This window comes from Dissoconium aciculare (assembly GCF_010015565.1).
Source record: "Dissoconium aciculare CBS 342.82 unplaced genomic scaffold K489scaffold_1, whole genome shotgun sequence".
In the NCBI taxonomy this organism is placed as follows: Eukaryota; Fungi; Ascomycota; class Dothideomycetes; order Mycosphaerellales; family Dissoconiaceae; genus Dissoconium; species Dissoconium aciculare.
In genome coordinates, this window is record NW_022984951.1 from 454269 (window position 1) to 481251 (window position 26983).

General features: G+C 55.6%; 12 protein-coding genes across 12 annotated transcripts; 7 read left to right on the top strand and 5 right to left on the bottom strand.

The window, feature by feature from the left end:
• Window positions 1-687: 687 nt before the first annotated feature.
• K489DRAFT_310085 (translocase of outer mitochondrial membrane complex, subunit TOM41) lies at window positions 688-1974 on the top strand (the record flags this gene model as incomplete). The annotated part of the gene is made up of 3 exons (XM_033600678.1): window positions 688-1059; window positions 1153-1806; window positions 1876-1974. The coding sequence occupies 3 exons, from the start codon at window positions 688-690 to the stop codon at window positions 1972-1974; spliced, it is 1125 nt and encodes a 374-aa protein (XP_033464059.1).
• Window positions 1975-2728: 754 nt separating this feature from the next.
• K489DRAFT_375109 (Clavaminate synthase-like protein) lies at window positions 2729-4163 on the top strand. Its single transcript, XM_033603615.1, has one exon. The coding sequence runs from the start codon at window positions 3221-3223 to the stop codon at window positions 4118-4120; it is 900 nt and encodes a 299-aa protein (XP_033464060.1). The 5' UTR covers window positions 2729-3220; the 3' UTR covers window positions 4121-4163.
• On the top strand, window positions 2810-3121 carry K489DRAFT_405774 (uncharacterized protein; the record flags this gene model as incomplete). The annotated part of the gene is made up of 1 exon (XM_033607183.1): window positions 2810-3121. One exon carries the CDS (start codon window positions 2810-2812, stop codon window positions 3119-3121), a length of 312 nt encoding a protein of 103 aa, XP_033464061.1.
• Window positions 4164-5184: 1021 nt separating the features above from the next.
• K489DRAFT_311007 (uncharacterized protein) lies at window positions 5185-8369 on the bottom strand (the record flags this gene model as incomplete). The annotated part of the gene is made up of 4 exons (XM_033600747.1): window positions 5185-6826; window positions 6881-6919; window positions 6977-7840; window positions 7903-8369. The coding sequence occupies 4 exons, from the start codon at window positions 8367-8369 to the stop codon at window positions 5185-5187; spliced, it is 3012 nt and encodes a 1003-aa protein (XP_033464062.1).
• Window positions 8370-9442: 1073 nt separating this feature from the next.
• K489DRAFT_4703 (uncharacterized protein) lies at window positions 9443-9870 on the bottom strand. Its single transcript, XM_033608644.1, has one exon. It carries the CDS (start codon window positions 9760-9762, stop codon window positions 9547-9549), a length of 216 nt encoding a protein of 71 aa, XP_033464063.1. The 5' UTR covers window positions 9763-9870; the 3' UTR covers window positions 9443-9546.
• Window positions 9871-11334: 1464 nt separating this feature from the next.
• On the top strand, window positions 11335-12279 carry K489DRAFT_366232 (dienelactone hydrolase; the record flags this gene model as incomplete). Its single annotated transcript, XM_033602748.1, has 1 exon — window positions 11335-12279. The coding sequence occupies one exon, from the start codon at window positions 11335-11337 to the stop codon at window positions 12277-12279; it is 945 nt and encodes a 314-aa protein (XP_033464064.1).
• An 888-nt stretch (window positions 12280-13167) lies between these two features.
• Window positions 13168-14373, bottom strand: K489DRAFT_385761 (Aminomethyltransferase folate-binding domain-containing protein; the record flags this gene model as incomplete). Its single annotated transcript, XM_033606161.1, has 1 exon — window positions 13168-14373. The coding sequence occupies one exon, from the start codon at window positions 14371-14373 to the stop codon at window positions 13168-13170; it is 1206 nt and encodes a 401-aa protein (XP_033464065.1).
• A 274-nt stretch (window positions 14374-14647) lies between these two features.
• K489DRAFT_375116 (DnaJ-domain-containing protein) lies at window positions 14648-15952 on the bottom strand. Its single transcript, XM_033603616.1, has one exon. The coding sequence runs from the start codon at window positions 15924-15926 to the stop codon at window positions 14766-14768; it is 1161 nt and encodes a 386-aa protein (XP_033464066.1). The 5' UTR covers window positions 15927-15952; the 3' UTR covers window positions 14648-14765.
• An 859-nt stretch (window positions 15953-16811) lies between these two features.
• On the top strand, window positions 16812-17779 carry K489DRAFT_385763 (DCP2-domain-containing protein; the record flags this gene model as incomplete). Its single annotated transcript, XM_033606162.1, has 2 exons — window positions 16812-17544; window positions 17760-17779. The coding sequence occupies 2 exons, from the start codon at window positions 16812-16814 to the stop codon at window positions 17777-17779; spliced, it is 753 nt and encodes a 250-aa protein (XP_033464067.1).
• Window positions 17780-20483: 2704 nt separating this feature from the next.
• On the bottom strand, window positions 20484-22460 carry K489DRAFT_310419 (phospholipase D/nuclease; the record flags this gene model as incomplete). The annotated part of the gene is made up of 3 exons (XM_033600701.1): window positions 20484-20656; window positions 20870-22207; window positions 22352-22460. The coding sequence occupies 3 exons, from the start codon at window positions 22458-22460 to the stop codon at window positions 20484-20486; spliced, it is 1620 nt and encodes a 539-aa protein (XP_033464068.1).
• A 190-nt stretch (window positions 22461-22650) lies between these two features.
• Window positions 22651-24213, top strand: K489DRAFT_385764 (uncharacterized protein; the record flags this gene model as incomplete). The annotated part of the gene is made up of 5 exons (XM_033606163.1): window positions 22651-22668; window positions 22795-22827; window positions 23372-23846; window positions 23916-24044; window positions 24098-24213. 5 exons carry the CDS (start codon window positions 22651-22653, stop codon window positions 24211-24213), a joined length of 771 nt encoding a protein of 256 aa, XP_033464069.1.
• A 612-nt stretch (window positions 24214-24825) lies between these two features.
• Window positions 24826-26288, top strand: K489DRAFT_4749 (SAS complex, SAS5 subunit/transcription initiation factor IID, subunit 14). Its single transcript, XM_033608648.1, has 6 exons — window positions 24826-25101; window positions 25208-25248; window positions 25317-25468; window positions 25562-25719; window positions 25786-26026; window positions 26161-26288. Exons 1-6 carry the CDS (start codon window positions 25093-25095, stop codon window positions 26259-26261), a joined length of 702 nt encoding a protein of 233 aa, XP_033464070.1. The 5' UTR covers window positions 24826-25092; the 3' UTR covers window positions 26262-26288.
• Window positions 26289-26983: the final 695 nt, after the last annotated feature.

Sequence of the window (26983 nt, forward strand, 5' to 3'; positions counted from 1 at the left end):
TCGCAGCATTGTATTCGCTATATCTTCAACAACAGCGCGCCGAGGAGGGAATCCTTGCTTCGATAAATAGAGAATCTTCTCGACTATGAGCTGCTCTTCATCATTGTTAAGTTTACGCGAGTTCGCAAGGGTTTGCGCGCGTGGGTGGATGCCGAGGTGTCTTTCGCGGAGGGTTTCAAATGGAACGTCGTATGCATTTGCTGCAGCTCGAAGAGATGGAACTTGGTGGGTAATATATGCTTGAAGGGCTAAAGAAAGTCTTCCCTCAGTTTGAGAGAGCATTGTAGGCAAATATTGTCATATAATAAGAGGAAGAAGCTCGAAGACGCGTTGTGGGCGCGTTTTGACCGGCTCGGTGGTGTGACCGGCTCGGTGGTAGGGTACGTTATTGTATACAGTACTGCTGCTGCTGCTGCTGCTGCACACGCGACTGACGCTGGCTGGCTGGCCGCTCTCTGCGCTCGGACAGTATCTGGTATGTAATTTATTCCTACTACAATATTCATTCCATATATACCAAAAATCCATCCACCGCGCGCCGCCATCATCATCGGGCTCGCTCCATCTGTCGCCGGTCAGGTTCCTGTCTCCTTTCTATCATCGCCTCCTCTTCGTCGGCGTATAGGATATCACCCTTGACCCTCCGTGCCAACCTCCTCGCACCACACACGCACGAACACACACATCATGGCCGCCGCGACCCTACCGACTCCTGTCGTCACCGAAAAGCCTCAGACGGCCATTGTCGTTCCGCCATCAGATCTCCCGTTGCCCGCCGTCCGATCGACTGGCGGCATCCTCGATCCCATCCTCGACGTCTACCGCTCCGTGCAGGCCCGAAGGGATGCGCTCGGTCTGAGCAATCCCGGCACCGTCGACCAGATCTCCAGGGAGGTCTCCCGAGATGTCCTCCTCACCAACCAGACCTTCTCGGGACTGCGCGCCGAGTTGAACAAGAGCTTCTCCATCTTCCCTCTCTTCCAGATCAGCCATGCCTTCTCGACCGGCTCGCAACAGTTATCGCCATACACCTTCCTGGCCCTCTACGGCACAAACAATGTATGTCCCGTGGCTCCACCGTCGATCCCCGCATGCGAGCGCATACGGGATCATCCATCATCATCATACTGACCTCTTCTTCTTGCGTTCCAGATCCTCTGCCAGGCGCAGCTGGACTCCGATGCCTCATTCAGCGCCCGATTCAATGCCCGCCTCACCGACCGCCTCGTCTTCAAAAACTCCGCCCAGATCCAACCCGCCTCCGCGGCCGGTCCCGGCGGTGCGCAGTTCTCCCCCGAGATCGATTATCATGGTGACGACTTCATGGCCTCGATCAAGAGCATGAACCCGAGCTTGCTGGAGGGCGGTCTGACCGGAATGTTCATCGGATCATACATGCAGAGCATCACGAAACGGTTAGCGCTGGGCATGGAGGCGGTCTGGCAGAAACCAGCAGGCGCCCCGGCCGCCGAGGCGGCTGTCAGCTACGCCGGAAGATACAAGGGCGACGACTGGATCGCGAGCGCCCAGCTCCTGACCCAAGGTGGTCTCCAGGCCAGCTACTGGCGGAGATTGACCGAAAGGGTCGAGACCGGTGTGGATGTGAGCCTCCAAATCGCCGGTTTCGACCCGAGGACGGGCGGAGTACAAAAAGAAGGCGCGGCGACCTTTGGCGCCAAGTACGAATTCTCACGCTCCGTCTTCCGCGCCCAGGTCGACAGCGCAGGCAAAGTTGGCTGTCTGCTGGACAAGATTGTCGCTCCTGCCGTCCGAGTCACCTTTGCTGGCGAGATTGATCACGCCAAGGTAAGAATGCCTGCGCCCTGCTAGATTTCTGCGTCCAAGAAAATCACATTGCTAATTATATCCTCCCAGAGCAACGCTAAACTCGGCCTTGCTGTCTCAATCGAGGCCAGCGGCGAAGACCTGATGGAGCAGCAAGAAACCGTCAAGGCGCCCGTGCCTCCGTTCTAGTCGAAGAGCACTACCGCTGCCACCGATCGTCCCCCCAAGGCCGGTCACATATCACGTCTTCACTCTGTATACTAAACACCGTTGACGGCCATGGGACGTCTCCAACGCGACGCATCATGGTGGAATGACGAGCATTCTTGCGAGATGGAGCGACGGGGAGGCGCGCACACATCGCCGGATCCCCAATGTTCGCGAGCGGCATAGCGAAGCCATGTCGCCTGTTCGATCTCGGCCCTTCCGATTCATGGGTGCTTTCTGCTTTACCCTCCCTCCCATTGGTTGCCTCGCTGTCGCTCATATTTATCCGCACGCGGGCGGCAAGGGTTTCGACATATGTATAGATAGTTTCGATAGAGCTGGTCGGTTGATGACGCTCCAGTTCGGGGAAAAATGTGAGAAGAGGGTTTTTCTTTTTCTCTGTCGCTGATCCCGCTCCTGTTCCCCAGCGTGATGAGATCGAGATGTTCAAAATGGTGCCTCACATCCCGGTTGTAAATGTCGGAGACTTGGCCTCTCCCGATGCGCTCAGACCGGCCGGTAGGCACGGGAGGATCTAGATGTTCTCCAGAAATCTTTCATCAAGAAGTCGTTACCGTGTTTCTAGTCCGGAGCAATTCGCCTGCCTTGCATCCTCCGCCGCCATGAATTTAGCCGTGGGTGAAGAGGGCAGGTGTTACAATATGTGGTGGATTCAGCGTGACGTCTGTAATCAGCTCCGAAAGATAAGCAAGTTCGACATCATCTGCCAATCGCACCACCTCAGCCACACAACACAACACAACACAACACATAAAGCGAACAAGCGGAAAAACGGAGAAGAAAACTCCATCGCGACATGGCGAATAGTCTCCAAGCCCAGATCCCCGTCATCGACATCAGCCATGACAACGTCGAGGCCCCTCGCCAGCTCCTCGACGCCGCGACCAAGTTCGGCTTCATCTACATCGCCAACGACAAGGGCGCGATCGACCCCGGATTGATCGCGGCGATGTTCGCCCTCAGCCGGGAGTTCTTCGCGTCGCCCGTGGACGTCAAGGAGAGCGTGTCCATCCGCTCGAACCAAGCCGGGAAGAACCACGGCTGGCTCAGCCAAGGCGTGGAGAAACTCGACCCGGCAGGACAGAAGCAACCGGACGTCAAAGAGTGAGGACTTCCTTTCTCCCCAAATCATCATCATCATCGAAGAAGAAAATTTCCCCAGAGCTGATGAGAAACCCCTTCCTCGACTCCCTCCAGGGCCTTCAACATGGCCGAACCCATCCACCACCGCCCCCAACAGCCCCTCACCCCCCTCCTGACCGCCCGCCTGCCGCTCCTCCTGGACTTCCACGCCGCCTGCCGCGCCCTCTGCTCCGCCGTCCTGGAGCACCTGGCCACCGCGCTCGGGATCCCGGCGGACTGGTTCGCATCGCGGCACGACCCCGACGGGGGCCCGTCGGGCAGCGTCCTCCGCATGCTCTACTACCCGGGCGCGAGGGGACCCCCTGCCGACGACGACGACGACGAAGCCAGAGGGGACATCCGCGCGGGGGCCCACAGCGATTTCGGCTCCATCACCTGCCTCTTCCAACTGCCGGGCCAGCCGGGGCTGGAGATCCTCACGCCCGAGGGCGAGTGGGCGGCGGTGGCGGTGGACCCGGACCCGCTCGCTCCGTCGGCGTCGTCGCCGCCATCGGAATCACCATCGCCGTCGGAGCTTTCCGCCGCCGCCGCTCCTTCTCCTTCTTCTACGACGGCGACGACTGCAGCAGCGACTGCTCCGCGCGGGAGGAGGAATCTCCCCATCTTGGTGAACATCGGGGACCTCCTCGAGGAATGGACGGGCGGGCTCCTCAAGTCCACTCGACACCGGGTCGTGTTCCCATCTCCTGCTCCTTCTCCTTCTTCTTCCCATCCCGGCGAGGCTAGCGGCAGCAGCAGCAGCGACAGGTACAGCCTGGCGTATTTCTGCCATCCGCTGGACGACGCCGCGCTGGAGCCCGTGCCGAGCCGGCTCGTCCAGGAGCACATCGCGTCGTCGTCGAGGACGGAGGCGGCGACGACAACAGCAACGACGACAACAGCGAAAAGGGCCGTCATCACGGCCAAGGATCACCTCGCGCGGCGGCTGGCGGAGACGTACACGATCCCGACGGCATCACCATGAGGGCGGCGAAGGCGCGGGAGCAAGCGGTTCCCCAACGGGGGGGGGGGAGATATATACGTGTGTGCCGGGGCGGATCAGAGGGGAGGCATGCACATGGGAGAGACATCAGAGGGGGGGGGGGAGCTTCATGGCCGTGAGGACCGGAAATCGCGTGTCATTGTGATTATCATCATCGTCATCGGAATCATCGTGCCCATCGTCGTTAAATCATATTTCCCGTGCGCGGGATTTCTCCCTCTCGATTGCTCGAGGACGTGGATTTTCCCCCCATTCCTTTCTTTTCCTTTCGCTTTTTTTCTTCACCCTGTCGTAGACACGGGGAAATGCCAATACTCGCTCTTCCCCACAAACCGCTGGAGTAAGTACAAAAAACAAACAAACAAAAAACGAAAAACAGAAAACGGCACACCAGACAGACAGCAATCGATCGATCAAAGGACCACGAAACCTCAGGATCCCCGATGATCCTAGAGACAGGGAGAGAGAGACAGGGAGAGAGAAAGCCGCAATTCGATCGTGACGCCCCATTCTTGCTCCGTAATGGTAGAAACACGCCACCACCCTCGCTGAAAAGGATACCCGCACGCGCAGAAGGAAGCAAAAACCCCGCGATGAAAAATAACCGGACAGATCGCATGGGAGCGTAGAAAGAAAGTTCCAAACAATGGAAAAAACCAAAGAGCAGCAGCAAACAGCCCGGGAAAAAACAAGAGACCCCCGACCGGGCGATGGAGAAACGAAAAGAACTCCGATGAATGCAGAGAACCAAAAAGGAAAAAGGAAATTGGGGGGGGAACAAAAGCCCCGAAGCGGAGAAAGACAGGAAACAGCGGAAAACAAAAAGAGAATGAAAGGGAAAAGGTTGGAAATGACGGACCGAATTCGACTTTGGGAGGGAGAGGGGAGACGGAAATCTCCCAAAGAGGCAGCGATATCCAGGGAGAAGAAGTAGAAGAAGGATTCCGCCTCGAAAGGAGACAAGAAACATCGACGCGGAAAGAAACACCGATCGATCGATCGAGCGGGAGAGAGGGAGACGGACGGTCCCCCCCACTCGCCCCAATCTACGACTGATGGAAGCCGTTGTTCCCGCTGAGCAGGACGTCCAGGGCGTCGAAGCCGTTCAGGCTCAGGCCGAACTGGGTCTGGGTGACGTCGGCGCCGGAGAGGTTCAGGAGGGGGTCCATGGGCAGCGCGAGCCAGTCGTCGGCGGAGAGGGGGTAGGCGGCGTTGGCGTGGTCGCCGTCGTCGAAGGCGTTGTAGCCGGCGGAGGGGGCGCCGGCGGAGGTGTTTGGGGAGAGCATGCTGCCGTCGCCGAGGGTGGATTGGTGGTGGTGCTGCTGCTGGTGGGGCGGGGCGTTGTGGGTGCCGTTGTTGTTGTTGTTGTAGTTGTTGGGCGAGTCGTCGTTGAAGCCGGGTGGGGGCATCAGGGACCAGGCGTTGTTGTTCGCTTCGAGGTCGTAGGTGTCGGCCGAGACGCCGACCAGCGGATGGTTGTTTTGCCCGCCGGGGAGGCCTTCGTAGGATTGGTTCCATTGGGAGCTTGTCATCGCCGCGAGGGCATCGGCGGGGAAGGGTGTGCTGTACTGTTGCGGTCCGTGATGATGGTTGTTCGAAGCCCCGTTGCCGGTAGTGCCCGCGTCGGGGTGGAAGTGAACGGGGCTGGCTCGACTGCTGTGGCGACGACTCGCCGCTGTCCGACCGCCGCGGCCGTCGGCTGCCATACGGACGAGGCGAGGTTTGAGGTTGTTGGTCAGCGTCTCGAGGAGTTCGGCGAAGCGGCTGGCGACGTGGACATCATCGACGATGCACGTCCGGAGCGCATCGATGGTCTGATCGAGCAGGCTGAGCGAGCCGGACACATCACTTTCGAACGCGCCGAGGACGAACGTCTTGAACATGAGGATGGCGACGGAGATGATGCGGAAGTAAGTCCGGACGGGAGCATGCTTCAGAGCGTCGTTGGGATAAAGGTCCTCGACGACGATCTTCAGGACACTGCGAGCGCTCTCCGCGACCTTGACGACGAAACTCCTCTCGCCGCTGAAGTGTTGCGACAACGCGGCGGGCGTCATCGGGATGTCGCCGGCTTTGGTCACAGATCGTGCCATTTCCAGGGGAGGGTCCATGGGATGGACATCATCCCTGGCGCACCGTTCAGCGATCGCCTGAAGCGACAGAGACATCACGTATGCGCGAGCATATTCCCATTCGATCAAGAGGATGCTCCGCATCAGCTTGGGGATTTGTTTGCATGCGTCAAAGTCTCTCCGCCACGCCTCGAGCGGAGGCTGGAGCTCTGCGAGGACTTGGCGGTATTTCTTCGTACGGATGAGGTTTCGAGTGGCGTCTTTGTTGGGGAACACTTTGGTGTTGCCTTGTTTCACGAGTGTAGCCATGCGAAGCCAGAAGTGGAGGGTAGCATCGTGAGGGCTATCGTTGGGGCCGATCCGCCGGTTGTGCAGCTCGCTCTCCCCAGGGTCGTTATACGAGGAGGGAAGCATGGACGTGAGCCCAAGCCGCCCGCTGGTCTGCGTGACGTAAACCAGAAGCACATCGCGGACGTTGGCGCGACGGATATTGTACGCTTCGAGCTGGTCGGGAGAGAGGTTTTGACCGCCGGCAGGTCTCACATGACGCTGCCAGCCACTGGAGTCGAAAATGCCGATTTCGAATGCGAGTGTCATAGCCATACCCAAGAGCGACCTATACGGATTAGCATTGAGCCGGGTGGAGCTTGACATGCGAGGCGAGGCTTACCAACACATTCGATCCGATCGCCAGCATGGCTCAAGCCATCTATGAGGGTAGGTTAGTGATGATCATGTCGAGGCTTTGGCAGTCGTCAGAACTCACGCATCCATGCGTTGTCCACCGATGCCCTTGGACGTCCCGTTCACGTCGCTCGCATCAGCCTGGCCGGACGCGGGTTCGGGTTGCATCAGTTCGTTGTCGTCCTGTGAGGGTGGAAAATGCATCGCCCTCGGATGCCACTCCGTAAGCAGTATCAACGACTCCACTGACCCCAACGTACGCATGCCTTTCCGTGAGAGCGGATTGACATCACTGGCCGCCTCGGCTCCGGCGCCGCATAGTCCGCCACCAAATTGTTCTTGACCCCACATGACCCGGGAGATCATACCGGAGAGATACGTCCAGAGGGTGTCATGGATGGCGTAGGGTCGACTGTGGCTCCCGGGGCCCTTCAATTTCATATGGCGCGAAGCAATGAGGAGCATCGTCAGGGCGAGCATCGGCTCCTCCTCGAGAAGTTTCCGATGCTTCTCCGGGCTGCAGAAGTTGGGCAACGTGATCGGAGTGAGTGGATTGAGGTACTTGTAGAAGTATGTGATGTACGCAATGCCCTCTTCGGCAGTGAACCATCCTGCTTTCACGAAGCGAAATCTGGACCAGGCTTTGATGCCGAAAATGCTCTGGGGGGACTGATCGATCGTGGCGAGTGGCACGCTTGCGCGGTCGAAACGGTTCCCCAGAGAATCGTTCCGGGGAGGTAACCGATTTGAACCGTTTGACTGTTTCACGTTCGTCGTCCTCCGACTGCCTGGGGACCCGATGGGATGAGTCGAATGGGTAGCGACTCCGCCCGAGGCGGCCCTCGATTCGCTGTTGGCTTGATTTTGAATGGTGGTGGCGGCAGCATGCAACATATTCAGTGCATCGTGACCCGAATGCAGTTCGAGATGTTGGAGCAAAGCGGTCCTGAGTATCGGGTCAGCCATGACGCGCGCCCAAGGAATGTGAGATGTCAGCAAGCAACTCACGTGGGATCGCTGATCTTCTCGTCTTCCTCGTTATATTGCAAAGGCTTCGAGGAGGTCGGCCTGCGCAAAGGCCGATGCTGGCCGATGCTGCCGCCGGGGGTCCGAGGCCGATCGAACTTGTCCTCGTCGGGCTGATCATCGTGTTCCACCGAAGCCCTGACCCGTTTGCGCGTGCCGTTACGGATCTCCACCAGTCCATCTTCTCCGTTCTCCGATGCCGAGGGGTCACCCGTCTTTCTCCGCTTGCGCCGTTCGGATGCGAAATAGCACTGCTTCGACTCTCGCCGGCAGCGGCCGCATGGAGGGTCGTGTGGGTTGTCGACGGAGCCCAGGTCGCATTTCACTTTGCGCTGGCGACATGGGATACAGGCTGCGATGGTGATGTCAGTATCCCCTCCGCGCGATTTGACGATTGGTATGTGACGACCTGGGTGGCGGTGCACATCGGTCGACGAGGGACCAAGCATTGTCACATACCTTGATAGACGCGCTGGTGCGGTGCGCCGGCCGAGTGTGAGTGGAGAGGCGGAGTGTCGTCGTTGTCTTGAGCATGCGCGGCGGCAGAGGCAGCGGCGGTCGGGGTGTCATCCTCGTCGAGAGACATTTGAGAGGTGTTTCTGACGGGCATGGTATGTGGTCGCGTGTGTGGCAGTATCGTTGAACCGAAGCAAAGCGAGCGAGCCCTCCTCTTCTGCTAATCGTTCATGGCACGGACCCTGATCAGATCAGAACTGCCGTCAGAACTGCTATCAGAACCGCTGTCCCGGCGGGCGGCGGCCGGCCGTGGTGGGGAGGGGGGGAAATTTGATGGAGAAAGCTGAACAGGCGGGGGACCGAGAGGGCTGAACAGGCGGGAGAGTCAGCCCGGTCGATGGGCGAGCGCGGCCGGCAATTGCTGGTGATCTTGTGTTGTCTGTCCGTCCGTCTGTCTGTGTGTCTGTCTGTGTGTCTCTCTGTCTGCCTGTCTGCCCGTCTCTCTCACTCTGTCTGTCTGTCTGTGTCGTGTATGTGGTTTGCGAAGAACCGTGCGATGAACGAATCGCAACCTGGACGGTTTTGCTGTCGCGTGGTTCCCGTTATGAGGGCCGAGAGCAGCGAACGTGACCTGCGAATGCGAGGTTTCAAGGCTGTGTTGTGTTGTGTTATGTTGTGCGCGACAGACGGAGAGACGGATCATTGTACGACGGGTCTACAACATGTCCCGCGCGCAGACAACAGTAGGGGAAAATCCCTCCATAACGTAACTAGGTAGGTATATGGGTATGTAGTTCTATATGTATATGAATACATAAATATATAAATATATAAATATATAGGTGCATAGGTATCTAGATATGTACGGAAATGTCTTCCTAGAAAATGATCCTCGTGCTTCACATGGAGGTGTTGTTGTTGGTGTTGTCTGGGTCTTCCTCTTTCACCGCTGAATGGGCACATGTTCTCTCTCTCTCTCTGTGCCCTTTTGGCCCATTGTTGCAACCTTCTCCTCTTTCTTGCAAGTACGCTCGCCAGTAGTTAGTCACAATGCCACCCGACCACGACCACAATAGCCAACTATCCAATGGAACAACGGTCGTGTCGTCAATAATCTTCCCCCCCAAATCGTCAGGGATGGTCAGGTGTTCGTCGAACCAATGCAGTATATCATGGAAATTGCTGAGACGAGAGGCGGGTTGTGCTCGATTCGATCACCTGCACGGATATACATAAACACACACACACACACACACACACACACACACACACACACACATATATATGACAATACCGTGAATACCGTAAGTCATCACAACAAATCCTCCTCCACCCGGTGGAATTCCAGGATACAGAACAGTACACACTGACACTGACAGCCCTCATCGCATCGGGCTCTCCAGGCGACCCGCGAGACGCCCATGCCAGATATGCGCATGCGGTGCACCACCTCTGCTCTCCCACTGTTCTCGAATAATACACCGCCGTTCTTTTCCTCAGTGGCGTTCTTGTCGATTCATCTTCATAGCGCTTCACAGCAATTCATCGCAATTCATAGCGCTTCACAGCAATTCATAGCAATTCATAGCGCTTCATAGCAATTCATAGCATTTGATAGCACCTGATAGCACTTGATAGCATTCCATAGCACTTCAGGCAGGCAGGCAGGCAGGCATGAGTGGTCGCATGTCCGGATCTCCAGTCCGTTGGGTGTTCCCGTGTTTGAGCATCACACGGAAGAAAACCTTGAAAGGAAAGAGATACAGAAAAGTGCCGACAGGACACGGTCTGGCGGAACAGAAAGCGGAGCCGAGCCCGTGTACACCGGCACCACCTGCCCGTGTGTTCGCAACTTCGATCCTCCGTCTTCTGTCTTCCATCTTCGCGAGAGAGACGCATCAGAATCTCTCGTTGTTCGCATTGTAGCATTGTCCATTCCGAGGTTGACCTCACTTCATATTGCACTCCATATTGTGCCGGATGATCCCATACAGAAGCACAGCAGGATGATCCTCTCTCGTCGAAGCACCTGCCACCCGCGTGGTTCAATGTGGCCTCGGCTGGGACAACCTTCCCTGACGAGAGAATCTTCCATTGGCTGCTTCGTATCCGAACCTCATGTTCCCGTTCGTTTACGTGCATCAGAGAAAGACAGGGAGATTGAGCGGGGATTCCCAACAAACCACCTCAGACTGGTGATTGCCAGCGCTGATCGAAATTGACTCATGGACCATCGATGACCACCATCGCGCACATCGAACTCGCAACCATTCGAGCGCAGAATTGGTGGTCGGAGTCTTTCTTGCGCGCCAATCAACGAGAGGATTGGTGTCGCTAGGACGCCAGCTCCGGCAGTAAGCCTCATGCAAGACGAACCTCAATGCGCTTCCCACGTCATTCTCAAGCTTCCCGCGTCATTGGCGGCGCAGACCGTTTGAGACGGAACTCACTCACAAGCTTCATCTCTCCACAGCGCGCAACTGACTCTGCATTGGGAATAGTCGGGCAACAACCTCTCCCCAAGCTTCTCACATCACTTCGGCAAATGCGACTAGGTTTGACTTTTCTGACCTGACTAGAAGGCGAGCGTGTGAACCGTCTTGCGTTTGCTTCCGCCATATGATGTCAGACTCATGTCTTGGCAACTCCGAAATGTTCGATGATCGTGATGGACGACGATCGCGACCTCTCGACGGAGCACGCCTTCGATGACGGTCCACCATGCTTCGCAACGTCTCGCTTGGCCGTTGGGAATGACCGAATTGACTAGCGGACTGCTTGATATCCCATCGCGCGTTGTGTATATAAACAAGACAAACCCGTGCTGTAACCGAAGTTGATCTTCCGGTCCAACTCGCGCCTCATCGACCTGATCCTCTCATCGGACATTCACTCCGCAGTCCATCGATCCCTCGGACGTCGGTCCGTACACCTGAAACCAGAGACAGCATTTCCGAGATGCCTGCCATCAAGACCCTCCTCACCACGGCCCTGGCCGCCGGCGCCGCCCTCGCCCAGGAGCGCATCACCTTCACCTCGGGCGGCACCGAGATCGTCGGATACCACTGGGCCCCGTCGGACGTGAGCACCCTCGCGCCGGTCGTCATCATCGCCCACGGCCTCGGCGGCCTCCAGACCTCGCGCCTCCAGCCCTACGCCGAGCGCTTCTCGGCCATCGGCTACCACGCCATCACCTTCGACTACCGCTACTGGGGCCAGAGCCAAGGCTACCCGCGCAACATCATCGACGTCAAGAGCCAGCAGGAGGACTACAGCGCCGCCGCCGACTACGTCGGCAACCTCACCGGCGCCGACCCCTCCCGCGTCGTCCTCTGGGGCACCTCCCTCTCCGGCGGCCACGTCCTCGAGCTCGGCGCCCGCCTGCCCAAGCTCGCCGCCGTCATCGCCCAGGTGCCGCACGTCAACGGCCTCGCGACCGTCGGCCAGCTCCCGCCGGCCTCCCTCCCGGGCCTGATCGCCGCCGGGCTCAGCGACTCCGGGCGCGCCCTGACCAACTCCACCCCGCTCTACGTCCCGACCGCCAACCGCACCGGCGAGTTCGGCGCGCTCACCCAGGCCGGCGCCTACGAGGGCTACCAGTTCATCCAGGCCAACCCGCCGGCGCCCGGCAACGTCTTCCCCGCCCGCTTCGTCCTGCAGCTGCCCACCTTCTCCCCGGACACCACCGCCTACAAGAGCACCCACCCGACCTTCATCGGCATCGGCCTGACCGACAACGTCGTCTCGCCCAACGCCACCCTCGCCCTCTCCCGCCGCTTCAAGACCGCCACCGTCCGCAACTACACCCTGGCCGGCCACTTCGACATCTACCCCACCAAGCCCTACTACGAGCAGAACGTCGCGGACCAGATCGCTTTCCTGCAGGCCAATGTCCCCGTCTAGGTGACCCCGGGGTCTAGATGAGGGATGGACACGATGTTGAAGGATGGACATAGCGTTCGAGGATAGACGTAATGTTGAAGGATTGACGCGAGGTATGGGTCGACTGAGAGGTTCGACTTCATTCGGGACAGCCCATGAGGCCAGTGGGCTTCACGGACCTGATCTCGGGCATGCTCGTTTCGTCCATGATGAAATGGAGACGGAGGCATACATCCAATACCAGGGAGCCTCCGAAGACGGAAAGGAGAAAGAGGGGGAGCTGTAGAAAAAGGAAATAACGTATCATGAAATAAAATAATGAAGAGAATTAATTAATTCAAGAACAAAACCATCCTCGTGGGATGTCAGAAAGCAGATGAAGTAAAAAAAGAAGAATCAATTCCAGGAGGAAAAAAAAATATCTTCGGGGGGAGCATAGAGCCCCTTCTCATGTCACCTCCAATTCCAGTGGAAGCCTGTCTACCTGGGTACCTCGCAGAACGAATCGCGGCACCGCGTCACCTCGGAATCCTTCCTTCCCCGTCGAGATGTTTGAACAACAAAGAACCCCCCCATCCCTTGACCCATCCTCTCCACTCGGTAGATCTTGTGAAAGGAGTTCATACCCAGATGTCACATTCCTCGCGATCTGCCAGCCTCCGTTTGGGAGAAAGGAGTCACATTCCACACTACGACGGACTAAAACGTCACGGAATCGGAATTGACATGGAAATGACCAATGAATATGGATTTTGAGAAACATAGCGTAGGCCGTGGCTGATACAGCTTGATGGCTGGATCATTACGATTTCCATCGTTGACATCGGGAACCCTGTCACTAGGACGGTGATGATGATGATGATGATGACGTGTCATTTCGTAGACTCGTGGATGAATGAACTCGCCGTTTTACTCCACCCGGCGCTGTAGCTTGGGGGCCCGGATCTTGCCCTTCATCCATTCCGGCACGAATGCTTTCACGCCGTATCGCTCCCCGTCGCCGCCCTCGACGAAGAACGAGCTCGCGGGGTCGAACGGAGCGCCTTCCCCCGAGACCACCAGATCGCTCATCTGCTCCAGCCGACACATGCCCAATCCGACGTTGCCGATGGCGGCGATCACGCTCCCCGTGGCCCGCTTCCGCTCGTCGTCTCGTCGGATGTCGTTTCCACGGAGGGCAGCTCCGGGGAGTGTGGAGGCCGGCTCGTATTCGAGGTGGTCGGGCACGACGCCGTCTGTGTCATACAAGGCGATGGGGAGAATCCTCCTCCGGACCACACCGGTGTGGTGGGTGCGGATCGTCAGCTCCTGTCCGCTGTAGCAGCCTTTCTTGAAGTCGATGGCTCCCGTGAGATCGAGGTTGTGGTTCATCGGCAGACTTTCTCCGCGTGGAATCTCGTCTTCGCCTTCCGCGACCCCTCGAAGGTACCGTCGGAGAGTGTAGACTGACAGTGGCACTTGCTCGGTCGACCCGATCGCCGTGTCTTTCGCTTCTACGCCGCGTGGCAACAGGAGACGCTGTCCCATTCCTGGTGCACGCATGTCCTGTAGCGAGACGCCGAGTGATTTAAGATTCGTCTGTTGTCCATGTGCTGTCCACCTATCCTCTTCCCGCCATATGCTCCATACATCTAGCTCGCCATCATCCAATGCACGAAACTTCAGCTTCGACCGTAACTTATGCCGTTTCAAGACTTGTAATAATTGCTCCGTGGTCGTCGCGTCCACGTCGATCAGGAATGCAGGCTCATCTTCTGCGGTCTGTAAACCTTCGGGAATGCTCTGGCGGTCTGCGATAGGGTAGATGAAGGCGTCATTCAGGACTTTACCCTGAGCGTTGAGAAATGCCGCGAAATAGCCATTGCGCGACTCCTTAAGGACATCATTCGTGATGAGTCCCTGGAGAAATTTGGCGGCGTCGACCCCGTGTAATGTGATGACTCTGCGATTTGATAATCTCGATGCGCCGGAGGATGGTGGTGCTGGTGGTAGCTGTGATGTGGAAATGGCAGAGGTCGTCTCAGTCGACGCAGCGGTCGCGAACGTACGGCGACTTAGATGTCGCTTCGACAGACATCTTGCGCAGATGTACGATTTGGACAGTGGGGTCGTCATGACGGGTCGGGCAGGATATTCGAATAATGAAGCGTGGAAGCTTGACCAGGGAAGTTTGCATTGCCAGCCGGCGCCAGATGCACTCGCCCTCGGGAGTGATCTCCGCCCGCTGTCTTGATCGACGTCATCGGAGAGTGCCCCGATTCTAATTCATCAACTCGACGCGAGTATTACAGATAGCACAACCTGACGAAGCGCAGACACTTTGTCCCTCTATGACGGTGGCCTTGCGGAATCAATTAACTTACTCACACACGGATAAACTCACCCTAGTCATGGTACAAATTTCCCACAGTGGTGACGATCTTGGGATAGATCCGCGTCCTTTCGTGTTCACATTCAACTTCATAATTACTTGCTACCCGAAAGCCCTGACGCCAGACTCCCCACTCTCATATCGTGGAGGAAACCTCGCCTAGACCTTGCGTTGCAGCCCGATCGTCCTCTTCGTCCTGCTGCCGTAATTTCTCGGCCAATCTCTTCCGTTCCGCATTCTTCAGTCGGATCATGAGTAGTTCGTCGGAGCTCGGGCTACTGACAGCCTTTGGCGTGCCTTTAAAGCTTCCAAATGACGGAACCCGTCTGAGAGGGTCACCCGACTTTTGCACCTTCGGCGTTGCTGGAGGCGTATCCTGACTTTCAACCGGTGGCGCTCGCTTGGGTATACAATCGGGTTCTTTTCCATGCGCCCAAGTCACATCAGATATTAATCTCCACATCCTCTCACTGCTCTGTGACTTTTCTTCTGCCGCGACCATGTCTGGAAAGTCTGTTACAGCAGCATGAGCGCCGACAATGCTTGCAAAGACGATGTATGCGGTCGTGTACTCGCGTCGATGTTTAGAGCTTTCCTCTTTCACCTTCTTGGTCTTGAACATCGTATGCTCGATCTTGCCAAAGCGTCCAAATTGCTTCGCTATTGACCCTTGACTGTGCCGCGTATTATCTCCCATCTCAGTAGGCCATCGTGCCTTGACGGTGCGATCTAGCTCATCCACACCAACAGGGTTCGGAGTCGCAGGTGTGGCTGCGGATTCCGGTTCCTCACGCGAACGCTCTTCCTGCTCGCGATCCAAATTCTCCTGGGCTTCTCTTCTCAGTTTCTCAGCATACTCTTTCCTCCGTCTTGCTCCATCCGCGGCCAATCGTTTGAGTTCTCTGTGGTATTCATCTTCCTCAGCCGCTTCTCCGCGCTTCCTCTTGAGTTCGTTCGCGCCCTCGCGCTCCCGTCGTTCGAGCTCCTCCTTGAGATGGCGGCGGCGGCCGTCAAGCTGTTCCTCGCGAATGGCCTTCTCCTTCCGAGCGCGATGCGCGTTGTCGTAGACTTGACGTTTGGTCGAATCTGAAAGGACATCGTAGGCAATCTGTAGGAGATGGAACTTCTCAAGCTTCTCAGTGTCAGCACCGACTTTGTCAGGGTGGTATTTGAGAGCTGTCTGACGGTATGCACGTCGGATCTCTGACTCGTTCGCTACGGGTAGGACGCCGAGCAGTTCGTAAAAGTCATGAGCACTATTGAGAGCATGCTCCATGGCGTCGTCGCTTGAGGCCATGATTGCAGATATGTTCTTTGCGCAGCGGCGTCGATGATTTGTGGTAGAATCGAGCGGACCGACTGCGCATGAAATCTGCAATTTCAGAGCAGATTGCAAATTATTCTACTATATATCGACAACAACATCATCAGTCGCTTCGGCTTATCTTTACCCTGGTACTAGCGTATCCCGGTGCAGATCAACCAGTTGGAAGAACCTCATACAGTACGCTCAATCGGGTGAACATGTCGTCAATTTTGCACGGTCACGAAGCATCACCAGATATTTGATATGGTAACTTCTACCACAGTCTTACATCTCACCACAACCGGAATTGTAGTAGTTATCGGATGGAACCTTGGAAAGATTGAGGGTGATGACTAACCCTGAACGCCCGCCCGGCGTGACAATGACACCCGCCTTCAAATGCGCCTACAGCTACACAGATTGTACTGTCGCAGCCCAAATCCCAATCTTGTCTGCCGCCGCCGCACCCGATGGACGGGCGGACCGCACTCCTCCAGCCAGTCGTCGCCGATTTACCGCTGCATTCCCACGCGCGTGCAGCTGATGAGGACAACATGCATCGCTAGTCAAATATCATCATTAACCAGAACTACAACATCATCCGCCTTCGTTCACGTATTTTTCCACCATTCTTGACCGACTCGCTCAGAAGCGCCTTCGCCGCTCGCACCGCAGCTTCATTCGAAGAACACGATCTCATTGCGCCGCGTTTGCTTCTCTCTTTCGGTGTTGCTGCATAGCTTGCAGTAGCCACCTCAACACGTCTGGTCGAACAATACTTCGAGATGCACATTTGTCGCACAATCGCTTTGCTTTCATACGACACAGGTGATACCGGACAACATGTCCACTCTAATGGCGAACCGAATCGCCTCCATGACGCTACAAGACTGGCTGGATGACCTGACAGTTCGCTTTTTGCTCAACCTGCCGCCGGCCGAGATGAGCAGTATGCCACGATTATGTTTTCAGGTTGAAGAAGCACAATGGTTCTACGAGGATTTCGTTCGGCCTGCCAATCCGCAGCTACCTAGTCTGAACCTGCGACAATTCTGCCTCACTTTATTCCGTCACTCTCCGCTGCTCAGCGGTTTCAGCGAGGCCCAGCATTCGGCTGCCTACGAGGAGTTCCTCGCCTACAAAGTCCGCGTACCGGTTCGAGGTGCGATCTTGATGGATGAAAGCATGGAGAAAGTCCTGCTCGTACGAGGTTGGAAGAAGGGTGCAAGTTGGAGCTTCCCACGCGGAAAGATCAACAGGGACGAGAAAGATTTGGATTGTGCTATCCGAGAAGTCTATGAGGAGACCGGTTATGATCTGAGAGCCGCTGGTCTTGTCTCGCATAATGCTCAAGATGGTGAAGTCAAGGCAATAGACATCACTATGCGCGAACAACACATGCGGCTATTCGTCTTCCGTGGAGTACCACTGGACACTCATTTTGAGCCGCGAACACGTCGAGAGATTGGCAAAATTGAATGGTATAACGTGCGAGATCTCCCGGGTTTCAAACGACACAAAGGTCAGGCAGGGCATGGCTTGAACGATGCGTTGACGACCAAGTTCTATATGGTCGCACCATTTCTTCCTCACCTGAAGAAGTGGATCGGTCAACAACTCAAACGTGGCGCAAATCCCACCATGCCACAACATGGGCACAACCTTTCCGCATCTGACTATGACGCCAACGCGACCACGACTGAGGATGAAGCCCTTGCAGGAAATCTGTCAGGTGCAGCGGCTTATGCTCATGGGCTTGCCGCTTTCGGACCAGGAAATACGACATTTACCGAATCTCGATTCAACACTGTTCACACGCATCAGCCATCCCTGCATGCTGGTAGCGACTTGCTTGCCATGTTGAAGGGCAATGGATCTGCGGCCACTGGGGCTTCTACGTGGGGACAGTCGGTCCACGGACAGATCGAGCCCTACAGCCAACATGGCGAACAGAACAGACAGATTTACGAGGCCGACTCTGCCCAGCTGCCCCATAACCCTCCACGGGAGCTTCACGGACAGCAATCCGTCCAGCCAGGCTCCATGCAGTTCTCTGGTCGACAGGGAGCACTCCCACAGGGGCTTTATGATTTCTCGGGAGCCTCCCCGCACGCAGGTCCAGCACAGCAATCATTCAACCAGCATGATTCGTATGCTCGCGAGAGCCAAATGCAACAATCGTTCCACTCTCAGTCAGCCATGTCCTCGAGGCCTCAAGGCCATGAATGGACTTCAAACAACTTTCAAAACCTGCCACCTAATCCACAACCACAGCAGAGTGCGATTTCTCAGCCTGCTGCCACGCATCCGCAACAACGCACTATTCCAATTGGTCAGCTCTTCGCACAGGGTCAGACTCAAAGTAATACTTTGCTGGATCTACTGAAGCAGCCGAAGGCTCCGCAACTACAAGCAGGCCAGAGTAACAACAGCGAGCACCAGCTCCAAGACACTCGCACATTCGATCCTACTCATGCTCGACCCACATCCAATGACCCATCGTCACAGCCTTCAGCCGGGCATTTTCCTCCAAGCGCTCAACAAATTTATGACAATGGGGTACCACATGCGCAACCCACACAAGGTCAAAAGGGTCCTCTCTCTGTTGGTCCAGCAATACCCGATGCATCCAGCATGCCGACCAAAACACTTAACATGCACGCTGCCAAGCTCCTGGGCGCATTTAAAAGTGCGAATGCAGGTAAATTTACAGATACAGCACGTGTGACCTCGTCTACAAAGGCACAAGACTCCAATGTCCCAAGTGCCGGAAAACAGCATCAGAGTGCTTTGTTGGGCTTATTCCAAACCGCCAAAAGTCCATCAGTTCCGTCCGTTGCATCAGCCGCCATCGCACCTCAACCAGAACGGTCTACATCACCGGCATTGACGGACAAAACTGAAACTCCTCTTCCAAGAAAGGCTCGGGACCGTAAACCTGCTGTTCAACCCAAAGTCACTTCAAGCCCAGCTGCGAAACCTGCTGTAGAATCAAAAACTATACCCATTGCACAAGAGCAGCAACCAGCTGCTCCGCCACGTGTTGCTGCCCGCAAGGACCAGAACAAACGGACTGCACCGCCAAACACCAATCGTTCTGCTTCTGCAAAGGTCGTGGAGCTTTCCACATCAGCTGAAAGACCCAAATCCAGAGGACAATTGTTCGATCCTTCGAAACCGAACAAATCAGGAGCTTCCAGTGCAGCTCCTGCCAAAGCCGAAGCACCTCCATCCGTCAGCAACAACGATGCACGGCCAAATTCCAAGGGTACACCTCGAGCCGCCGGGAACCCAGCGCGTCCGCGACCAGCATCTAACGTCCAGCCGACGCCACAATTTAGTATATTGCAGCGACCAGGATCATCTGCTGGAAAGGCGTCAGTACCACCAAGTCCTCTAAGGAACGAGTCATCCAAGACGGGAACATTCCAACCTCAGCTTTTGAAGCGGCCTGTGGGTGAGAACGAGTCGACTACGATCGCACCTGTACCTCAAGGGAAGAGTTCTGAGGCTCAATTGGAGACATCGAATGATAAACGGGACAATCTCTTGGCCTTGTTCGGCAAAACTTCGTCTCCTCTAAGCCACCCGACCAAGGCTTCTCCGCCCCCACCGCCTCCAACTGCTGAGAAGGAAGCCATGCAACCTATCAACCAGAAGGACAAATTACTGAACCTCTTCGGCGCCAAATCTCCCACTCCTTCGGGAAGCTCCTTTGCCCCGCCACCCTCATCTACGAAGACTATGTCACCTCCGACGGCTCCACAACTTCTCTCCGAGCCGCGGTCGTCCTCGCGCCAAAGCCAGCAGACCACCACCAGCACCAGTCAACAGCTTTTGATGAACCTATTCAACAACACCAACAACCCAGCCCATTCCGTCCTCAGCCCAGGAACACCCATCTCGCCCTTTGCGCTAGGCACGCCGATCGTCTCCCGTGCCCTGCCTGCACTAGGCAACCCGTCCTCCAAACAACAACAGCAGCCACAACCCCTTCACATGTCCCTCCCGGATTTGATCGCCCCTCCACCGGTCAGGTCTCGCGTGGGAAGTTTGCAGCCGTCATCAGCGAGCTTGAGCGGCGGTCTGATCAGCGGCCAGCAAACGCCCACCTCGGCGACGCCGACGGAAGCCAAGAACTTCCTGTTGGATTATCTCAACGGCGTTGTGCAGAAGGAGGGCGGTGGAAAGCCGAAGGCGAGGGGTGTTTCATGAAAGATGCATTCAGGCATGGTTGTTTCTTCGGCGTTGATGAGAGTCAATGATCAGTCGGTAGTTGCCAAATCAAGTGTCGTTGTCATTGGAGGATTCGCATATACTTCTTGGATCAAATCGCCGGAGCCTTTACATAGCCGCTTGACGTGCACAAACTAGGACACAAACTAGGACGATCAGGACGCTGAAAATCCACGATAATCTACAATTACGATATGCAAACTGCCTCGGGCAAAGCCAGCCCTGTGGCTTTGTGTGTGCACGATCCATTTAGAATACAAAAATGGAGGCTAAAACGTACCCAGGTTCGCCTCTGTCGCCGTAATCATACACTCACCTCGTCTCCATGAAGTACCACGGTTCTCTACCATTGTACGGGCTGCCAGGCACGACAAAAGGTAAATCGATGACGCCTTTGAAGACATCCATGTCCGGTATACTAGCGGCCACTGCGACATCTGCGGGAAGCTTTGCGCTCGATTGCAGGATCTGCTTCTTGTCGCTCTCTTCCTCACTTTCGGTCTCAGACCCTGATTCCACGTCGTGCTGGCTTTTCCTCGCTGCTTGTTCCGCATTCTTAGAAGCCTGACCGCCCTCATTTTCAGACGGTTCGCTTTCTGTTGCATCGTCGTCATGTTCAGCGGCTTCGTGTTTCACCGCTGTGACGCTCGACGATCTGTCCGCAACATCTTTTGTCTTGCTTTCCTTGGGTTTGCTACGCTCCTCCGTCGGTTCTGTGGTCGTCGAATCCATGGTCCTCGGCACCATTGCGGGCAATAGAATACCACACTCCCAATTCCGGCATGACACTTTACCTTTGCTATCCTTAGCTACGGTGCCCCACGCAGACATTGACATGTTCGCCGATCCCACGTACACCCAAGCCACACCAGAATTGATTTTGTTTGTGGTGGGATTGTCGGAAACGCCACGCGCGCACATGATTTTGCTGTGGCTGAGTATGCCGGACCGTGTAGATACATAGTCCCGGAAGATCTCACTTGGAAAAGTGGCTGCTTCGAACCACGCCCGCTGCAAACAGATCGTGCCGGCCGCGCCTGCTCGAGAAGACTCGACGGTGTTTTTGGTAGGGAAATAGATCCGCAGTTTGTCCTTGATCCGGACATTGTCATCTACCCGAGACTTGTCGGTGGTCTTTTTGAAGAAGCTTGCCTTTGCTTTGCTTGATGCAGTGGATTGCGCCAAAATCAGATCCTCCCCTCGCGCGGCGGCGTGGAAAGTCCGAAGATAATCTTCCTTGAGGGAGCCGATCGAAGACGCAGCGAAGTCAAGCTCCAAGTCTTTAGATGTTGTGAGTCGCAGGGAGCGAACAGCCTGAGACAGTCCTGCCAGACCAGTGCGCGCCGCGTCTTCGCCCAGAGATGACCCTCCGATGCTGTGTACAAAAGCAATGTTGGCAGTGGCGCTAAAGTCGAACTTCAATAATCCCTTCTGTACATCGTCGCTGATGCCTTGCTTCTTGACGAAATGCAGCAGTTCCTTAGCGAATGAGGTCACATCAGCGAGATCTTGTCCCTCTGGTTGTGACAGGCGAGGAAGATCAATCATGAACACGCTATTCTCCATTTGTCCCGTCTCGCCCCAGTCAAAATTGAGCAAATTGGCGGTGGGAATAGCGATGCGCAATTTTGTGGGATGAAACAACAGCATAAGCTTAGAATGCATGCAAAATGCGCCATTCATCGGCGGGAAGCAGACTCGAAGCCACGAGGACTGCTCCTCAATGTCGCTCAATATCTGCTGACGAAGCTCGCGCTCCTTGGCTTCCATCACGAACACGCACTTCGTGTTCCCTCCCTTTGGAGGGGTCTTGAGTTTCGACAGAACCCATTCTGTGTCCCATTTGAAAGCGGACAACACAGCAATTTTGAGCGTGAGCGGCTCGAGTACTTCCTCAATCTTTATATCGTTGACACGGTCGTGGCCAAATGCCCAAGTCTTTCTTACCACGCCGTTAGGATATTTCAAGGCCGGATCGTCGTTGATTGGCTTCTGCTGAGCTACTGAGGAGGAAGACGTCACGAGCGAGGGCTTTGCTGGCTCAGGAGTGTGTTCGGATTTCACTGCAGTACCACTTGCTTGTGATGCTGGTTCGATCGAGCTTGTGTAAATTGAATTGAGTCTTGCGCCACTTGGTAATGTTATGGTATCTTGTTGTAGCTTTGGCGCTTTTCTTGGACTTCGTATTGCTGGCGGTGAGATGGAGCGTTCTCGTTTATTATTGCGGGCAGCAACTCTCGCCAATCGTTCCTGCTCCATCTGCTTTCGATCGAGCGTGAGGCCGTGCATGATGTCTCTTGGAAGCAGATGACACGATGTTGAATAATTCTGAAGAAACGGAGAAGCCAAGCGAACCAAGAGTCGCGTGCAAGGACCTGATTGTAAGTGATGAAATTGGGTGATATATGAGAGTTTCATCGGGCACGTGCATGAGCCTTTGTCGGTGTTCAAGTACGACCTGACGGCCGGACACCGTTCGATGGCAGACGAGTTGCTGGCAGAGCCTGTCCAAGAGTAAGAGCTGACGACTTGCGTAGGATCACGCAAGTGCAACGGCAAGAAGGAGGAGAAGCCAGTCAAATGGATAATCAGGGGATATCATGAAGCCGCGGACGTGGACCAGATTATCGAAGGTGTGAGTGAGAGACAGATCTTTGTGAGTAGCTAATGCCTGGGAAGCCGACTGTTGGTAGATATGTAATTACAGCATGCTGTTGATGCCTCGCCATAGTGATAATACACTTTCACGCTCCCGCGATGCCTCCCAAGATCCTCACTGATCCGACACTTGACCGTTGGTTGGTGACAATCTTGTAACAAGTGGTGCTCAGGTGGACAACGATAACCTGAGAGCCTGAGGACAAGATGTGTTGACGGCTGACGGTGCGGGCCGCCACCTCATCAGAGAAAGGGTCCGGAATGAAATTATCGGGTTGCACTACACTATAGAAATTCACATTTGTGCCCCACCAAGCAAGATGATGGGGGGGAGGGCGAGTAAACAGTCGCCGCAGGTCTTGTGCCTGTCACACAATTCATAGCGCCGCTACTGTCTGTGATCTACCAATACGTTACAAGCTCATCTACAGGCCCTGTACACTTGCTTCACTTCCCTCCGATCTACCATTATCACTCTGCTTTCCATCCTCAATCCACTACTTCGACTTCCCACATAGACCCTTTACAACATGGCTGACCAGGAGACCAAGCCCGTCGCCGCGGCGCCCGCCGAGGAGAACAAGACCGTGACCGAAAAGGCCGCCGAGACTGCCGCTGTCGCCAAGGACAACATCTTCAGCATGTTCGGTGGAGGAGCCAAGAAGGAGAAGAAGGAAGAAGCTGATGAGGAGAATGACCGATCGGGCAGCGCAAAGGCTCTGAAGGACAAGGAGGCCGCCGAGGCGGACGAGGAAGACCGTGTCGAGGAGGAGGAAGCCGATGTCCACTTCGACCCCGTCGTGCACCTCACCGAGAAGGTCGAGACCAAGACCAACGAGGAGGCCGAGGAGCAAACTTTCAAGATGCGCGCCAAGCTTTTCAAGTTCGACCGCGAGAGCCGGGAATGGAAGGAGCGAGGAACTGGTGATGTCCGTCTGCTCAAGCACCGTGAGAACGGCAAGACCCGTCTCGTGATGAGGCGAGACAAGACCTTGAAGGTCTGCGCGAACCACTACAGTACGTCGAATTTGTGTCCCACCGGAGACAGTTTGTCCGTGAAAGACGAAGCGACTAACGTCTTCACAGTTGTCCCTGACATGAAGCTTTCACCCAACGTCGGTAGCGACCGCAGCTGGGTCTGGAACGCCGCGGCAGATGTGTCCGAGGGCGAGCCCGAGGCACAAACTCTTGCTATCCGATTCGGAAACTCAGAGAGTAAGTCATTCATCGAAAGTCTTTGCCCTTGCATAGTGACTGACAACTCGCAGACGCCAACTTGTTCAAGGAGGCCTTCATCAAGGCACAGCAGGAGAACGAGGTCCTCTTCAACAAAGACTCATCCTCCAAGGCAGCGACCGAGGAGGTCAAGCCGGCCGCCGAGTAAATGCTTACATGGCCAGTGATCCGACCATGGCCGCCGCGCGCTGGCAATGCAGCTTCAAGGAACCTGCTCGAACAGCCCAATGACACCCGAACCAATGATTCAGATGTGTCGCATGCAAGGTCGAATGCCTTATGCGCCTATGCATGAGAACTCGAGTACTGCCCCCAATTCCCATTGACGTCTGGCACAATCGCTTGCGTCCTGCCCAATATCCCACCCGAGTCAGCCATGAACCGCCGCATGCAGGACAAGTTCCGCTTCGACGAATTCATGAGCGGCATAAATTGACATGGTCAACGTGTCATAGCAAAACATTCGTTCCCAGCGATCCGGTAGATAGAATCAATCTTTATTATCCTCAGACAAAAAGCGATGCTTCAGAGATTTGGTCAAATTTCACGTGTCAAGAGCGTGTGGATTTGCTTCCACGAGCAGTGCGCGCATGGCAGCATCCGAAGAATCAAAACGATTGTCCTGCGTGATCAGGACACGTGATACAGTTAGACTTGCACTATGCTTGTAGTGGCCTGCAGCAGGTGTCTCAGATGTCCTTGCCCGAAAAGTGAATGTGAGTTCTGGATTTAATGCGGAGGAAGTTGCACCTGGAAGGGTTGCCCATTGACACGGCGTCGCCATTTGCATGCGCCGCGAAGCTCGGACGTCATCTCTACAGCGCATGACTTCACGCGACGACTGTATCAGACACCATTCACATTGACCACAGTCTACACTGCTTCGATAAAACTGCTGTCGCGTGTCTGTTGGAAGGAGGATATCCTGCAAGACTCGACTTGGCCTTTTTGTCACGATCAGATCCGTCGCCCAACCGCTACAATATTTGCGACTGGTTCGCGGTCGTGAAAGGTCTCGACCGCTACCATGCCGGACGTAAGTACATTGGAAGATTCGCCCTTATGAAAACTGCTTGCCATGTTGGCAGCGGAGAGGTCAACGTCGCGCAAGTCTGTCGAAGTCGAAGCTGACCAGGCAATAGCACAAACGAACGGTCAAGCTGGTCACCCGCCAGCGCATCATGTAAGAACCGCCTCGCCTCAGAATGCGCGCAACGGACAGCCAAGCACGAGACTGATCAATGAGAAAAGCGATGACCCGCCGGAGGTTGAGGGTTTCCCCATGCGCCAATGGGACATCAATATCCACATCGTGGGCCCAGACGGCGACGAACTGCCAGCCAATTGCTTCGAGAAAGCCACATACCTATTGCACGAGAGTTTCGGGAAAAGAGCTAAGCAGGGTATGTGACCAGGGGACGATACAACATCCACTTCGCCGGGGAATGTGGGACATTTTGATGAACCCGTGGAAATCTGACGTGATGGTCATACAGTTTTCAAGGAGGCGCCATTCACAATCTCGGAGAAAGGATGGGGAGAATTCGATATGAACATCGTCCTCACACCTATTGGTGCTCCCAAGGGTGGCGAGCAGACCATCCAGCACGATCTCAACTTCCAACAGGGCAGATACGAGAGCACTCACAATGTGGTATGTGCAAGTTCGCAGCAGGCATTCTCGGCACACGGGCCGAAGAGCTGACCCCGTTCGTATCAGACCTTTCGCAACCCCAAAGGCGAGCTCCTCGAGCGCCTGAAAGAATCCGGATCCGTCGGCGAAGCCAATGGCCCAGGTTCGAGCAAGCCGGAGAAGAAGCGCCAGAAGGCCAACCGCAATGTCGATATGGAGAAGCTCGCCGAGGCATTGCCACAACTGGCCGACGACGATCTGCTACAAGTCGTGCAGATGGTCCACGACAATAAGACGGACGAAACATACACTAAGAACGATGTCGAAAGTAAGTGCCGGTTCGCTCGCTCTTTTCCCCCCCAATCTGCAGATCTGCTTCAGCAGTCTCCTGTGGCAACCTTTTCTTCAACAAACACATGCTTTAGCTCAGCGCTGACCGACGTTCTCTTTCCCTCTCCGCAGACGGGGAATTCCATGTCGATCTCTACACCTTACCCGACCAATTGATCAAGATGCTCTGGGATTTCACCGAGAAGCGCGTCGAGATGTCCTCGCTCGCATAGTCCGCGACCCGCATCAAGGTGGAGAAGGACGCCAGCTGTTCCGGCGCAGGCGATCAAGAGCATACTTTGACGGGACCACCACCACCACCATCATCACTGTCATCATCATCATCATCATCGCCGGGGCGGCCCCCGACGACGAAGACGACGCCGATCACGCTCCTACACATCACGGGTCCACCGGGGAATCGCGTGGTGACCCGAGTCACAGAGGGCTGTGCGCGCTGCCGTGAAGCCGCCGCCGCCGCCGCGCAGCAAGCAACGCCCCCCCTCGAGAAGACGCCTGGTGCGATGGTGATTTTGTCCTTCGGGAAGTTGACGGAGGCGGTTCTAGTCTGATTGAATTTCATTTTTTTTTTGCCCCGGGGGATGAGATAACGGTACTTCGGCGCATGGCGCACTCGAATTCATCTGTCCCGACTTGTGTGTGTGACTTCGAACGGAATGGATTATTACTCACTTTCTCTCTCGAACTGACGTGGGCAACTGCCGGATAGGGAGGGCATGCTGTGATACTCGAAAAAAATTTACCATTCTTTCTGGGGGTTTCCAAAGGGGGAGGGGTTGTTTGAGGGTTCTTTTCTCTTGCATGTTACGTATGAATCGGTTTTGGACAAAGGGCTTGACTTCGGAAAAAAGAGATCCATTCATTCGCGCGCGCTACAGTCGTGATGACATGTTCACGAGGATCATGGCTAGATGACCTCGGCCTGGCGAAAATG

Excerpts from the sequence above, each read along its gene's own strand:
- K489DRAFT_375109 (XM_033603615.1), top strand. The coding sequence starts at position 3,221 with ATGGCCGAACCCATCCACCACCGCCCCCAACAGCCCCTCACCCCCCTC.
- K489DRAFT_4703 (XM_033608644.1), bottom strand. The coding sequence starts at position 9,762 with ATGAGGGCTGTCAGTGTCAGTGTGTACTGTTCTGTATCCTGGAATTCC.
- K489DRAFT_375116 (XM_033603616.1), bottom strand. The coding sequence starts at position 15,926 with ATGGCCTCAAGCGACGACGCCATGGAGCATGCTCTCAATAGTGCTCAT.
- K489DRAFT_4749 (XM_033608648.1), top strand. Across the intron at positions 25,249-25,316 it reads GTCACCCGCCAGCGCATCAT|CGATGACCCGCCGGAGGTTG; the intron begins GTAAGAACCGCC and ends CAATGAGAAAAG. Across the intron at positions 25,720-25,785 it reads ACGAGAGCACTCACAATGTG|ACCTTTCGCAACCCCAAAGG; the intron begins GTATGTGCAAGT and ends CGTTCGTATCAG.